The sequence below is a fragment of the Gallus gallus genome, chromosome 19 (genome assembly GCF_016699485.2).
Source record: "Gallus gallus isolate bGalGal1 chromosome 19, bGalGal1.mat.broiler.GRCg7b, whole genome shotgun sequence".
Classification (NCBI taxonomy): Eukaryota; Metazoa; Chordata; class Aves; order Galliformes; family Phasianidae; genus Gallus; species Gallus gallus.
Window position 1 is genome coordinate 3946801 of NC_052550.1, and position 14427 is coordinate 3961227.

General features: G+C 39.3%; 1 protein-coding gene across 5 annotated transcripts in view; it reads right to left on the bottom strand.

Annotated features, from left to right (window-relative positions):
* Positions 1 to 14427, bottom strand: part of RABEP1 (rabaptin, RAB GTPase binding effector protein 1) — a 43768-nt gene that overhangs the window by 16583 nt on the left and 12758 nt on the right. For all 5 annotated transcript variants that reach the window (XM_015295675.4, NM_205057.2, XM_046902293.1 and 2 more), the window contains exons 2-6: positions 8862 to 8990; positions 6577 to 6780; positions 5155 to 5315; positions 1216 to 1335; positions 223 to 358 (exon numbers count right to left, since the gene is read on the bottom strand). In XM_015295675.4, coding sequence (XP_015151161.1) covers positions 223 to 358; positions 1216 to 1335; positions 5155 to 5315; positions 6577 to 6780; positions 8862 to 8990 — 750 coding nt within the window. The remainder of the gene's footprint in view (positions 1 to 222; positions 359 to 1215; positions 1336 to 5154; positions 5316 to 6576; positions 6781 to 8861; positions 8991 to 14427) is intronic.

Here is a 14427-nt window from a genome sequence, read left to right on the forward strand (position 1 = left end):
CAGTTCTCTCCTTCATAAGAGGACTCCAAAATCAACACTTTCATAAGCAGTCCAGGGGCTTTCGCATTTATAAATAATGCTCCCCCATGCCCTCTATTTATTTATTTTTAGTCCAGCTCATATAAGAAATCAGAAGAGAAGTAACAGATACATTGGTGGGTTGGTTTTTTTTTTTGCATCCTTAGTGTCCAAGAGTCAAAAGGATTATCATTAGATAGGCACCTTCATGAAGCTCTTTCCGCAACTTCTCTGCATCCTCTTGCAGGACAGATTTCTGCGTGTTGAGGACAGCCACGTACATCTCTAAGTCTGTCCTACAGGACTTCTCAGCTTCCAGATAATGGTTCAGTTCTTTAACCTGAATAAAAAAAGGGAAATACACGATCTCAGTGAAGTAATAGTTGCAGGCATTTCCTTTTTGTTAGAAGCCAGGGTCACATGCTTGGGTATCAGAAAGCTGCTGAGGACAGCAGTTGATTTCTGGAAATCAAGTGTACTCAACTATCAGTGTGGAAGTAGCATTTGCAGGGTTTTTTTTTTTTTTTTCCCTGAATCAATTATTCATTAAAATTCCACTAAATCAAACATTTAAAGTAACTTAACTGAAGTTTCTATAGTTAGATCGCAACAGTGGCAGCACCAAAAAGTGGTAAAGAGGCAAACATCTAAGAGCAGACAATTAAGTAATCCTTCAGTCAGCACTGATAAACCAACAACTACACAGTATGTCTGGTTTGGGGTTTCATACTCAGAAGAAGATGTGGAGATGATCTAAAACGGAGCAGTTAGAGAACCTAACTATAAGGCAACTGGGGAATGGACATGAAAAAAAAATTAACAACATTGAAATCCATGTGAGTCTGCAGAAGAGAAAGGAAAATCTGTTCATAGATGGGATGGGATGAAAACCAAAACCAATAACAACAAAGTGCAAAGCACTTGTATTTCCGGAGTGTCATTTTATTTGCTGAAATTATGCAGTCATGTCTAAGCAGGGATAACACACACATGTAATCCAACCTTGAAAACAGAAAGACAGGGAAACACCTATAGGCAAAATATGTTATTTGTGCTACAGGAGAAAAAAAAACGTATTGTGCACGAAGAGCTTCACAATACATGTTTTTATTTCTTACAAAATTTGCCATAATTTACCTGCATCAGACAAGCATGATGCAAGACACAGACTGGGACACGGTTACAATTCCACCTCACCTTTGATGCTTCTAACTCCTTTATTTTTTCTTCAGCTTCTATCAACTTCTCCTTTAGTGCTGCAATCTCTTTCTCCATGGGCATCACAACCGAACGAAGCTTCTCAGCATCTTCCTGGGCCTAAAATTAACACAATAAGTTATGAATAACACATTACCACAGTTTTCACTGCAATGCTTTCCGTTATGGGAGACACGTGGAGGAAATAACCATGACAGCAGCTAACTAAATACCCACTTTCAATAGTCATCTTATTACTACTTATTATATATAGTCCTCTTAATACTACTTATTATCCTCTCGGAGGATAGGCAGACATTACTTCTGTCAGAAGAAGCAACTAAATTTCAAAGCCATGCATGGATTGGGTCATCGGTATCTGATTGAAATCCATCACTCTCAATACCTGGGGGAAAATTTAGGGGCTATGCATTACAGGATGCTTCCCCTTTTGTGCCATTAAAGGCCTAACAGTCCTGCAGCCTGCTGCCACATGGTACACCTGAAGAAACTGATCACGAGAACTTCAGAGTTAGTTACTGACCATTCATTTACTTACTTATGGAAGGAAGTAACACACAGAGCAGCTTTGTTCCGTTTTGAAAGATTATTTTTCAACTGATTACTACTGATGCAGCATCAATTTCTTGGTGTTAGCATATAAAGTATTTCAAAATCAACCAATCTATCAAAAAACTTCCAGGATATAAAAAACAGTTCTGAAAAGATCAAAGCAGGGCAACAGAATGAGAAGATTAATAAGCCAGGAAGAATTTAACCTGATTAAGGTTGGTTTTATGTATGGAAACTGAGAACGCTCAGTTTTGCTCTATTTGCTACTGGAGGAATTCACAGAAAGGGATGGGGGGGCAGAAAAGTGTGTCCCAAAATTGAACCTTGAAAAGCTGACACTTTCAGCCTGATCAAACATGACAACTGCTAGACGAAAACATTCATGCCTTGTTTTAAATCTAGGCTAGAATGTAGGTTCCTCAGCCTATTCAGTGGATTTTCATTTTCTGGTAAGCTTACTGATGACTGCATCCTACACAAGACTTCCAAGAAGCAGAGCAGACAAGAAGAAATGTGAATAGCATAAAAATAAATTAGTATTATAATATATGGAAATGCTACCAGGTCAATGGGCTACAAAAGGCTGTTGAGAAAATTCTATAGGCAAAACATCATTTTCTTCATGCTGCATTCACTTCTGCTGTATTTTGTCAGTGCTGTCCAAAGACAAATAAAATCTTCGAGGAAATGTGGGGACATCACATGTCCCAGTGAATTCAATACTAGGGACATGTGACAGAGTCACACATACCTACATAGCCCCATGCTGGCAGCCAGCAAATCATCAGTCACATTTTTTGAACAGATGGGAGAAGGAGTTCAGCTTCAAGGATTGCTTTATAATTCATTTATTCTATAAGTTCTGTTTATTTAAACTTATCTATAGGACATGAATAGCCCCTTATCTTTAGGACTGTTGAATAAGCTACTCCCTATTATTCATGATGGCTGCAAGAACATTCCATCGCCAGTCTGAATTCACACTTTTACAGTGCTTTACAGTGAGAATGTTACAGTTCATGGATTTTCTCTGTCGTTTAAAATGGATCTTATAGCCAAATGGAACACAACTGAACTGAGATATCACCGAGTCAAGAAGGTTAGAAGCAGGTGAATGTCCTGGACTGAAACATGATACCTGTGATCTTGTTTCTGCTCTTCCATTCCTCTCACCTCACCCAGCACTGCCAGTGCAAGACAATGAGATGGTGTTCTGCTAGTTTTAAGAATAACCGAATGTTGTATGCTGGTACAAGATCTATTACACACATTTTTTTATTATTATTATTTATTGTGATGTTTGGAGATTCCTTAGAAATGAAGATGAAAATAATTTTTAAAAACCTCTTCCCAAGTTCATGCCTTAAGATAAAATAAATCTATCTTTTTAACACAGAATATAAAGACAGGATGAATTCACCTCTGTTAAACAGAAGTACCATTTTGTATGAGGAATTGATTGCTAGCCATCAAGCACAACATCCCAAATGATCGAGCAAATAGTTCCTTTCTCACTGAGAGCTGTGGTATGAATACTCATTTTTTTGATACCCAAACACAGCTTTTTGTGGGCTTGGGACTTCATTGTTTGTTTTCTTATGAAATTCAATGTCCTTTTCCTAATTTTGATCTCATTCTCAGTCTCCTTGAGGAAAAACAGTGCAGGTTTAATGAAGAAGAACATTAAAAAAAACCCATGGAAAGCAGTTTAAGCAATTATTTCAAGCTGCATTCTGAAGACAGATTTCCCCACCCCCTTGCATTACATCAAGTACACGTTCCTCTGCTTTACAGGCCTTTAAAGCTTTTCAAGCTCATATTGATCACTGACTGATAAGTCAATCAAATTTCCCTGAGGATCACAAGAAAAATTGATTTCCACTTGAAAGAGGTACAGCTGAAGACTGTGTTTATCTGCTATCCTAAACTTTTAAATGCAAACTGGACAACAGCAAAGCTACTAAGCTTAGGTGAGCTGCTCCACCATCTGAGCAACTTGCAGCTCCAACTCTCCCATAATCACTGAGTCCAGATGGGAAATAAGTCGAACTTCTACACTATGAAATTTGCATTATCTGTCTTTTTCTGTAAGGGACCCATCACACTGATCAAATTCTGATCCTCCACTTCCAGTTTCTGCCAAAATCCTTTTTCCCTTAGCAGGGCTAAAACCATCTCTAAAACAAATAGAAAGCTATGCCTTAAAAATCCAGCAGCAGTAATTCTGTAGATAGAACATCGTCAAACAGGCTTTACACAAACTCCCATCTTTATAAATCAAGGACTATATAAAGAAGAGTCACTGAATGCCAAGCAGAAAATATCCAACGAAAACTATCAAGATTCAAGAATCTCGTTTATAAGTCTCAAAAAAGAAATTCCATTTTGGGACACCAATACTGATTGCTTTTTACAATATAGCAAGACCTAGCAAAATGCTTTTTAACGTATAATGTTTGTGATATTCAGTACTCTGTTTCTTTGCTGACAGAAAGCAGAAATGTGGAAATGCAGTAACGTGGCATATTATCAGATATTAGCCTACTCTTTTCATTATCCAACACAAGACCATTTGTTACATCACAAAAACAAAAACATCTTAGAATACCTTGAAGCCTTTTAAGAAGATAAATTCACTCAACTAGAAGTATTTAATCATATGATATACAAGATTCCAAACCTGATCCATTAGGACAAGTTCAACCTCCTTCCTGCCTGAAGGGCAGGAAATACACAAAATTTCAAATGCAACAAAAAATCCAAACTCAACACAAGGCACTTCAACTTACTTCTGTGGACTGTTCCAAGTCACAGAATTTTGAACCTTCCCAAACTCCAGGGCAATTCCCTTTCACCACCTAAAGCCTGTTGTTTTTATGACAGCAAGGCTCCATGCTTTCTAGGAATGGTGTTACACAAACACAACCAACCTTACCACACAGGCAAAAGACATTTCAGAAATAGTGTCTGTTAAAAGTCTCAGAAGTAGTAGTGAGATTTGAGAGAAAGAACAAAGGTGCAGAATGTAAAGGATGTTTCACAAATCTGCAGTCACTTCAGAAAAAATCTAAAAGGGGGCTTTACTTGAGTTCATTTGACATCACAACAAGATTTACAACCTCCTGCTTTTACCAGCTGAAGGCCAAACCTTACAGTTTTCTCACTGCATTTCTATAACCAGATACAACACCATTACAGATTCAAACTCAAGATCAGGTCATGATGAATTCCAAGAAAAAAGTGTTGAAAGTTGGCAGAACAAGGCTACGCATACATCTGAGGATTTACAGCATGGTCTAGAAATGAACACATGCGTAACAACACAAATACATCAAACAGGAGCTAGAGAGCTCGATTTCAACATACCTTTTTCATTTCATTTTCAAGATTTTCTTCCTCTTGGCCTTCAGACAGTCGTCTTCTTAACTCTGCTATTTCTCGTTCCACGTTCTCACGATACTGATTCCACTGAGCTCGTTCTTGTTCCATCCTGTGATGGTACTGGAGCTCATAGTCACGAACAGTCTCTATAAAACATTATTTCTAAAACTTACTTTCAATGTAAGTTAAAAATAGAGCTTTATTAACTTCATCTCCAACCAGCCAATGATTTCCCAGTTAATTGAAACTATAACAACAATGAAGTCTCTCTTGCCCTCTCCTCCCTTTGACTCTTATCCCAAAAAATAACTGCATAAGTAAAAGATCCAAAGGAACTACATTTCAATTTGGGCCACTCTTATAACACAAACAAGCTGCCAAACTGTATGATCCCTAATTTCCAAAGAGCACAAATGTTTAACATCCTGTTCAGCAACACATTTTGTTCCTTCAAACACATCAATGAGATGAGCTACCAAACCCATGCTTCTTTATTCTAAAATGCAAAGAAACAACTAGAACTTCTCAAATACCTTTCATTTCCCTGTTATTATTACTACCCTTCAGGTAAGGAGCTGCCTTCATACATATACAGCATCTGGCACAACAGAGCCTTGATTTAAGTTCATGTACCTATGTAGAACATAAGTAAATAGAAATCTGTCTATTCAATATGCATGAAGATTTGTGTTCTCTTGGGGAAAAGCATTATACAAAGATGGAAACAACGCCTACAGCCAGGAGGCTGTAGGCTCAGGATATTGTGATCTTTAAGAAAGCAGCCATTTATGGCAACAGTCTGTCCCCAGTTCACATCCTGTATTTTATTTCTTGCACATAGTTTGTTTCAGGAAGAACAGCTGTGCAACATGCAAACATAATACAGAATAGCTCAGGAGCATCAAGAAAAACAGAAACAAAACACAACACCCCACAAGTGAAAAAGAGCAACACATCCAGTAACTAGCCTGGGGAGAAGTCCATGCAATACTACTGGAGGGACACAACTGTCTGACAGCAGAACTGTGCTCACACAAGCGAGAAGAAAATCATGCTGTCAACTTGAAGCTGTTTTCAGACTTGTCAAATTATGCATGTTATACATATCTTCATGAAGAATCTTCTAATCAAGTATTTTTAGTTCCTTAGAATTTTTATGCATATATATGGGAGTTCCCACGGCCATGATCCCTTCCAAATTCTACCCGCATATTAACAGAAAAGAAGAACCAAGCACCTTTTGACAAGACTAGGAGTGAAGCTTGATTCATTGCTTCTGTATTCTAGTTGTGCTAAATCACAAGAGGCAGCTATCCATATCCCATGCAAGAGCAAGCACAGATCACTAAATGTATACTAAAGAGGCATCTGATCTTAGCAGCAGCAGCTTGTCTGGTTTTAAGTTACCTTTCATAATAGCTTGCAGTGAAGCTACTTCCTCTTGCCACTGCCTCTTCACCTCATCAATAGCTTCCTGCTTTGTATTCTCAGATACTGTAGCTATAGCTTTGATGTTTTCCATTTCAGCATGAGCCTCCATAAGTTGCGTCCGCAATTGTCCCAGATCATCTTGGGCTGCCTGCAGCACTGCATTTTGTCTTTTCAGGTCCTCTGAAAAGAAGTATTATTTCCATTTAGCTTGATTAATAAGTTCAGCGTGAAGAGTATTGATAATGACTATGACAAAGAGCAATACTCTAACAAGGGGTGAGGGAAGCGTTGATATTAAAGCAACTAGCCATAACAAGTAAACAAGTGTCAGCAGGTATCTTTAGGGAACATTTTTCCTTGAATTCATTTGCCTTTGTCTTTTATTAAAATTAAAAAAAAAAAAGTAGCCTTTTCTTTACTGGTGTAGCCACAAAGTGGACACTGTAGATATAACCAACGAATCAGCATGCTTGATGAAAGTGAACCATGCTTTTAACTAGTTTGGTATTATTTAATTATGGTAAAGATAAAAATAAGATCCACAGACAGGAAGACAGTTCTTCCCTCATTTTTGACACTGACTTCTTCTGAATTTGTATAGAACACTTCATATTCTGGAACAGAAATGCTCTGCGAACACTGCCTGAAGCCCACATATGAAAACTACACAGCTTAATTTGCTTTTTACTACACCTGCACTAAAACTGTTTCCTCTAGAGAAAGTAATACATTCAACTAAACGTCCACTGCTTCCCTAATTGTTGTAATCGTAAACAGAGATTAAGCTAACTTCACATTATCCTCCTGAGTTTTCAGTTAATCTGAAGCAAAAGCTCTGAAAGCAGAATATTACACAATTAATTCCAAATGTACTAACAGAGAATAATTTTATGCCTACATAGCCTATGTCAACAGCAATCACTTTTAGCAGAAATATCTGGCAAGCATACAACAAACACCAAGCTGTCTCCATGTATTTCCCTCAGTACCAGGAAGTCTAATCCTTGTGTGTTTAGTAAAAAAAAAAAAAAAAAAAAAGAAGAAGAAGAAAAAGAGCCCTGAAGTATTTATATTGTTAACATACATTGTTTAGTTTTTAAGTGATAATATTAAGGATAGGCTGCCACAGTCCCTGTGGACATTTAGGAAAGGGTCTTAGAGAACAGGGAGAAAAAATAAGCTTTGGGGAAAAAAGAAAACGAGAAACTGCTTGTATATTCTTCTCTGGTATTCTTTCACTTTGGTACATGTAGGTTTTTTTCTTATTATAATTTATTTTTATTTTCTATTTTTTGACTGTTCTGAGAAAACAGAATTATTGCTGATCTCATCAGCAGTGTCTTGTATCTTAAATTTCCTTTCATACAGCTGCTAGAAACACAAAGAAATAGGCCTTCTCTATGGTCTGATCTTCATTATGCTTGCTGTATTTCTGCTCTCATAAGCTTAGACAAGCAGCTGCAGTATTAATGTATTATTTTTTGATTTTGCTTTCATATGTTAAGGACAGGAAGATCATCAGAATTAGAAGTAAATCAATTTGGCTCCCAGAACAGCAACTATTTATACTCTCTAAGTCTTCATTGGCTATTTGAGCTCACATGGTTCAAATTTTCCTATAAAGAACGTTATTGAAATAAATGCCCTTGGCTAGTATTAAAACTTTAACAATGTTTGTCTGCTTACATTCTAGCTCAGATGGAAATTTAAGACAAATTAATACATTAAAAAAAAGCTGTCCACGAACAGCACACCATCTAGACTACTTCTGTCCACTTTCCACTTAACCTGCTGTTCAGACAGAATGGGCACACTGTGGCTTCAAAAAGTTAGCATTAAGATGCAGTGCTGGTGTTCCCATGTTTACAGCAAGTTGCTCTGCTGAATCCTACCCGGGCAGGTGAATCTTTACATTCATTTTAAAAATTCATTCTTGGAAGCTGAATAGCCATTGATAGAATGTTACTCTCTGCACAAATCTCACGTTCCTACTATATATCTCTGTTCAAAAGACTACGGTCATTTTTTCCATTTTTGGCAAATGAGAAACAATGTGTTATTTCCTAATGGGTATGCAAGTCAATTACCTCAATTATCCTAACCTTAAAATCCTACTTAGGGTTACCCTCCAGCAAAAAGAAAGCAAGCATGGGCAAATGGGGAATAGTAGTTAGCATGACAAAAGTTATTTTTCACCTAGGCGTTATTTACAGCTAGAGTTTCATTACACATTAAAATAATTCAGATAATTGAGAACTTACCTTCCTTTGCCAAGTACAGCTCCTTAAATTTCGCTCTCTTTTGATTAAATTCTTGCTCAAGTTGCTGCTTTGTGCGCAAAAATTCTGCGTTGACCTTTTCCAATTCTGCTACCCGTTGTAGAAGAGCAACTAAAAATAAAACAGAAGATAAGGTACGTCACTAACAGTTATGGCATCCCATTCTGCAACCTGAAGGCTTTGGGCTCGTGCTTTTTAGAGTACCTTTATAAATTAGCTCAGCTGTTATACCACAGCCTATCAGAACAACCAGTCAGAGTTCTTTAAGTACTAAGGGAAGATAAGTGCTCCTGGACTGCAGCACCAAACTGCAGTAGGTTTCTACACACACAGAGGAGTGTGGCAATGAATTCCAAGTAGAACAATCAGTAGCCCATAGAAAATCACACTTCTGTAAATAGACTGAAGCAAGAACCAGGGAAAAAATACACCCCCAAATCAGTGGCAGAATTATCTCTATTGGTGCTTTTTCCCAAGACATTGGGAAGTTAGACACTATGCACAGGAGCAGCACGTGAAGGCAGAGCAACAAATCACCATATTCTCAAAGGCTGGGTCGAAGAAAACCAATGACAGTTGTTGAGCTAACAGCTACAGAAGAACAAAGCAAAAAAAACCTGCCATGAGCTAGAATGAGATGCTATGATCTCTCTCATCTTCAGTACTGCAGAGGGAATAGTACGAAGTCCACAGGACACCTAATAATTGTTACAATGAGATCACTATTGAAAAACAATGTACAGTACCATTGCATCCTGCTATGGTATCCCACAGGATAAGAAGTACAACAACCAACATATAATATTGATCTTCATGCGCTAAGCACTTTGCACCTCAAGAAATAGTGGTCTCATTTAGGTGCCAGGGGGTTTCCTACTGCACGCTTCAGAATTCAATTTCAAAACAGAAACAAGAGGCAGACGAGCTTGAATAAATCCCACCTGGATGCTGCAGTGCACTGAGCAAATAACACTCCTCTAAGCAGTTCTCTCTCTGTTCTACAAAAGCAATTCATGGACGTGTTCCAAATCTGTCTGTAGGAAAGCTGAATCACTTCATTTTAGTTATAGCCTCTACACAGCACAAACTAGATACACAAAATGCTGATCAATCACACGTGCTTATGTATCCCACCCAAATCACTTCCCACTAAAAGCAAGTAGTGAATGAAAACAAAGCATAAAGGCTACACAGCTTCAGCGCCATTACTGAGACCTGCCCTCTGCTGGCAGCAGATCTAGAGCAGCAAAATGCTGGATGCTGAATGCCACCAAGACAGCATGAGTTATGTTTGGTTTTAGTACCAGATGACTTACAGTAAGTGCAGACATGAACAAAAGGATGTTTTAAAAGCACTGGTATGTTTTACTGACTGCTGGTTACAAGGGCTTATGATGTTATAAAATACGGTACATAAATAATCTACTTGACTCCATGTCAGACATAGGTATGTGTAGCTTCCATTCTGCAAAGCCAACTGCACAGGAGCACTCTCTGGAAAATGAAACCTGGAGAAAAGACAGCTTACTGAGAGCAAGGCTTCTCACGAGCTCAGAATGTGGGTGGATCAAACCAGGATTGGAAAAGCACATGTGGAGCCAGGCCCAGGCAGCAAAAGTGCTTCCCAAGGCTAGAGATTTACCTTTGCTCTCTTGCTGCAATGACCTTAAGGGAAGGGTTGGCTTGTGCTTCCTTGCCTATATCCCTTCCATCTTCCTTCTGCAGCGAGACAGCGTCAGCTGTGCTACTGCTCACATCAGAAAGCAAACCTGAGTTGCGCAGAGCACCCAAATTACATTACTTTCCAAGATGAGAGTTGCTTCTGCTGAGGGCGGAGGGCAGAGGACATGGCAAGAACAGAAACCTCAGTGGCTTTAAGCAGGGGCACTGGCAAGTTCAGCCTTCTGAAATCCTCTCACACAATCTGAAAGGGATGGCACAGCGATCACACAGGAAATGAAAACGAAACCTCAAACATTCAAATTTTTACAGCGTTGTCCTTCCCTGCAACCTGATAGATAATTGTAAAAGAAAGAAATGAATAACCTCAGCACAGCAGTGCTTTGGCTGCTGCCAAAACCATCCGCAACATTGAGAAAAGCAAGCAGTGAAACAGGAGACCTGCAGGCCACACATCAGCACGGCAGGGTACTAACATCCAACTCCGTATTTGAATAGAAGGAATAAAGCAGCTCCACCACCTGCAGGAGGTATGCAGCTAAGGACAGATCTTGCCATTCCTCACAGCAGTGTTACCCACATTTGACTAACACGAGTCATGTGAACTGGGGACAGTACATTATATAATGTGTCAATCCCCTGAAATGAACGTGCACAAAGAGAAAAGGTTTCTTTTCTAAGACATCACAACAACTGCCTTCTTTCTACCACGAAGAAATGCTTATGCTTTCACAAAAAGGATTGTTTCTCTATAGATACAATTTGTATGACAGCAACACAGATAATTCACTTTCTAGAACGAACCCAAATGCAAATTGTCATATGCAGGTGACCACACGCTGAATTACATGGACTAAAGCCTGCCTGGAACACACTGATGGCAGGAAATGGATATTCACAGATTTTCAGTTAGGCTGTTACCATCTGCAGGTGAATTCCTGGTCTGAGTTTAGGTTCACATCACTCTAGTTCTGTAACAGAGCTGAGAAAGAAAAGCTAATTGCCTTTGTAAATTGACTTGGTTAAAATGGACAGAAAAAGGCACTCCAAACCACCAAAAACCATTCACTTTAGAACGAGCATTCACAAATTTGCCCGAGTCACTGTGCCTGTGCTCCCATTTCAACACAGACCGTCAGCTACCAATGTTTAATGATACCAGGGAAGTACTTTGTAAACAGAAGGGCGTATGGTCGGCTCTGGTGGAGCCATGCCCGGCTGAAACAGGATCTGTTGCTACGTGAGATCCAACCTGGCAAGGAACATGTTGTATCTCACAGGAGCAGGAGTATGGAGGACCTATATGGACCCTATCTCATTAAGAAACAAACAAAAACCTGAAGACCCCATTTCTTAACTCCTAAACTAGCACTGAGAAGAGTTCAATTTAAAATTCACAGGTCAAAATGAAAAGCAAGCAAGCAAATGAGAAGTCACTTTGGCCAACCATTAGCTACAAATAAGGCTTTCTTCAGAGTATCATGTACTACTGACGACAGGGTCAGACTTGCCAATTAAACTATTAATGAACAACATGGATGTTGCATAAACACCTTAGTCAGAAGCAGGGATCGCCATCTCTGGTTAATGCTATGAAGTGTGCTATGAAGTGTGCTGTATGCTGTATGTACGTGGCTTAAGAGGCAGAAGAACTCAGAAGGGCAGAAAAATTCACTTAAGAGTGGAGTCATCAATGTACAAGAAGTCTGTAAGACCAATGAAGTACACAAAAAGAAACCCCAGTGAAAACAGAGCCAGCTTTCTCTTAAACCAGTACACTGAAAAAAAATTCAATTTAAGGAAAATACATGAATGAAGCCACATTTCTTATCTGTTACTTCAATGCTGCTCCACAAACCAGCTCCCAAAAGGATTCATTTCATCTATGACAAAGTTTCCAGTTGCACAAACATGCAGTGACCATTCCAGAATTAAAGACAGACAAAGCCGATTATCGCCATGATTATTTTTGAGTCCTGGGTCTATTTATAAAATTAATGCCACAAAGCTTTCCACACTCGATATTTAGAGTGTCAAACATGACATCAAGAGCTCGGTCCTGCATAGCTGGAATCTGAAAAGCAGATCCGACACAAGCCCTATGTCTGGCAAATATTTTGGAGACAAAAGTCACCCATGTCATTTTCTACCTCTTCCTTTTCCTCTTTTGGCAGCCATATCTGTTTTATTTTTTCCATGCTTCTGGATGGAAGAAGAAAACAAAAGCATTTCTGCATCAAAGGGAGGAGAAAACAAGGGTTGTCTGAATTACATAATGAATGCTGTGTGCTTAGATAGCTCTAACAACCAAGCAGCGTTTGATATGATATTGCAAAATCCCACACAGCTGTTTCTATGATCATCTTCATATCATTTCAAATGAGCTGCACTGCACAGGTGCACCCCCGAAGATCTAATTCACCATCCAGCAGCTGGGGCAGCTCCACGCAGTGCAATGCCATTGGGGCAGCACCAAAGCCACATCTGGCCCTGCTGCATCCAGCAGTGCAGAGGCGCACAGCAGGCAGAGGAACACAGAAGCATTTCCCGTATCTGCTTACCAAGAATGGCACTTAGTACTCGTTAGTAACACAACATACTGTCCTTTATCTTTGATGTGCAATAATTGTTACCAAAATTACCCAGTATGTTTATATAGCGAATTCTAAGAAGGAAAGAAAAGCAAAGATAGCGTTTTTCCTTCCCCGTTTTTTCCCACTACCACTTCCCACTTTTTCCCCCTTCCTATTGCACACACAACATGTTAACTACTTCCTCGCTTTGTTACTGCCTCCCTCACCTTCTTCCTCAGACACAAAACCAGGCAGCTCACTGAATGGGACTCACACTTTACCCCTCCCAGCTCGATAAGCCCACTTCACACAGTGACTAATGCTCACCTCTTCCACACATTTAGTCATTCTGGCCCCAGGTAACTTCAGTTTAGCTTTAAGTTTATGCTTAGTTAAACGCCACTTAAATTAGAATGCAGTGGAACAGTGGATGCTCACATCAACTATCACGGGAATGCAGTTATTTACATACGTGCATGTGGACAGAAATGGGCTTGAATTTTTTCCCCAGTCATTTATCTTTCATTTGGTAAAATCACCTTTTTCTCCCAAGGGAATTCCCCTTCTGCCATCGTGGTCTGACCCGCCACACATCGCTCATCACAGCAGCAGGTTCTTTACCCCTTGCCCAGCCCTCAGACCATTCCCTACCATGCACACACACCTGACTTTTATCCACCCAAGTTTCAACCCAACGCATGTGGGATTTTGGCAGTTAGTTTTATTTCTATTTCATTTCTGCCACTGCTGCTCTGGAAGGTGAAGAGCACAATTCCTCCCAGCATTTCTGGAAAATACTACTAGCATTCTTTTTCAAGCGCATCAACCACACTCTCTGTCCCACTGGTTAAGTGACAATTCAAATAGGGCAGCACTGGATCAACCACAGAACTGGAGAAGTCAAATAGAACGATAGATGGTAACCTAGAGAAACTACTTTGGCTGCATATGGTCATACTACTGCAACCAAAAGTAAATCTCAGAAAGGCAATGTTGGCAGGCTTCAGTGCAGATCTGGGAGTCCCAAAAGTCAACAGCAAGTGAGCCACATTTTAGTGAACAGAAACACTGCATCCATCTATAGACACAAAATGGAAAGGTAAGTTATTAATCTTATTGCAATCACAAGCATTTTCCCTGCTCTCTGTGCTTCTTATAAAAATGAAAAATTGCTAAAGCAAGGGGAATAAGTGTCCATTATAAGAGAACCAATTTTGTTTCATAAAGAAAAAAGGGTTCTCTGCAAAAATAAAGCTCAATGATTTCTTGGGTTTATGGAGGGTCTGTTTACTCTG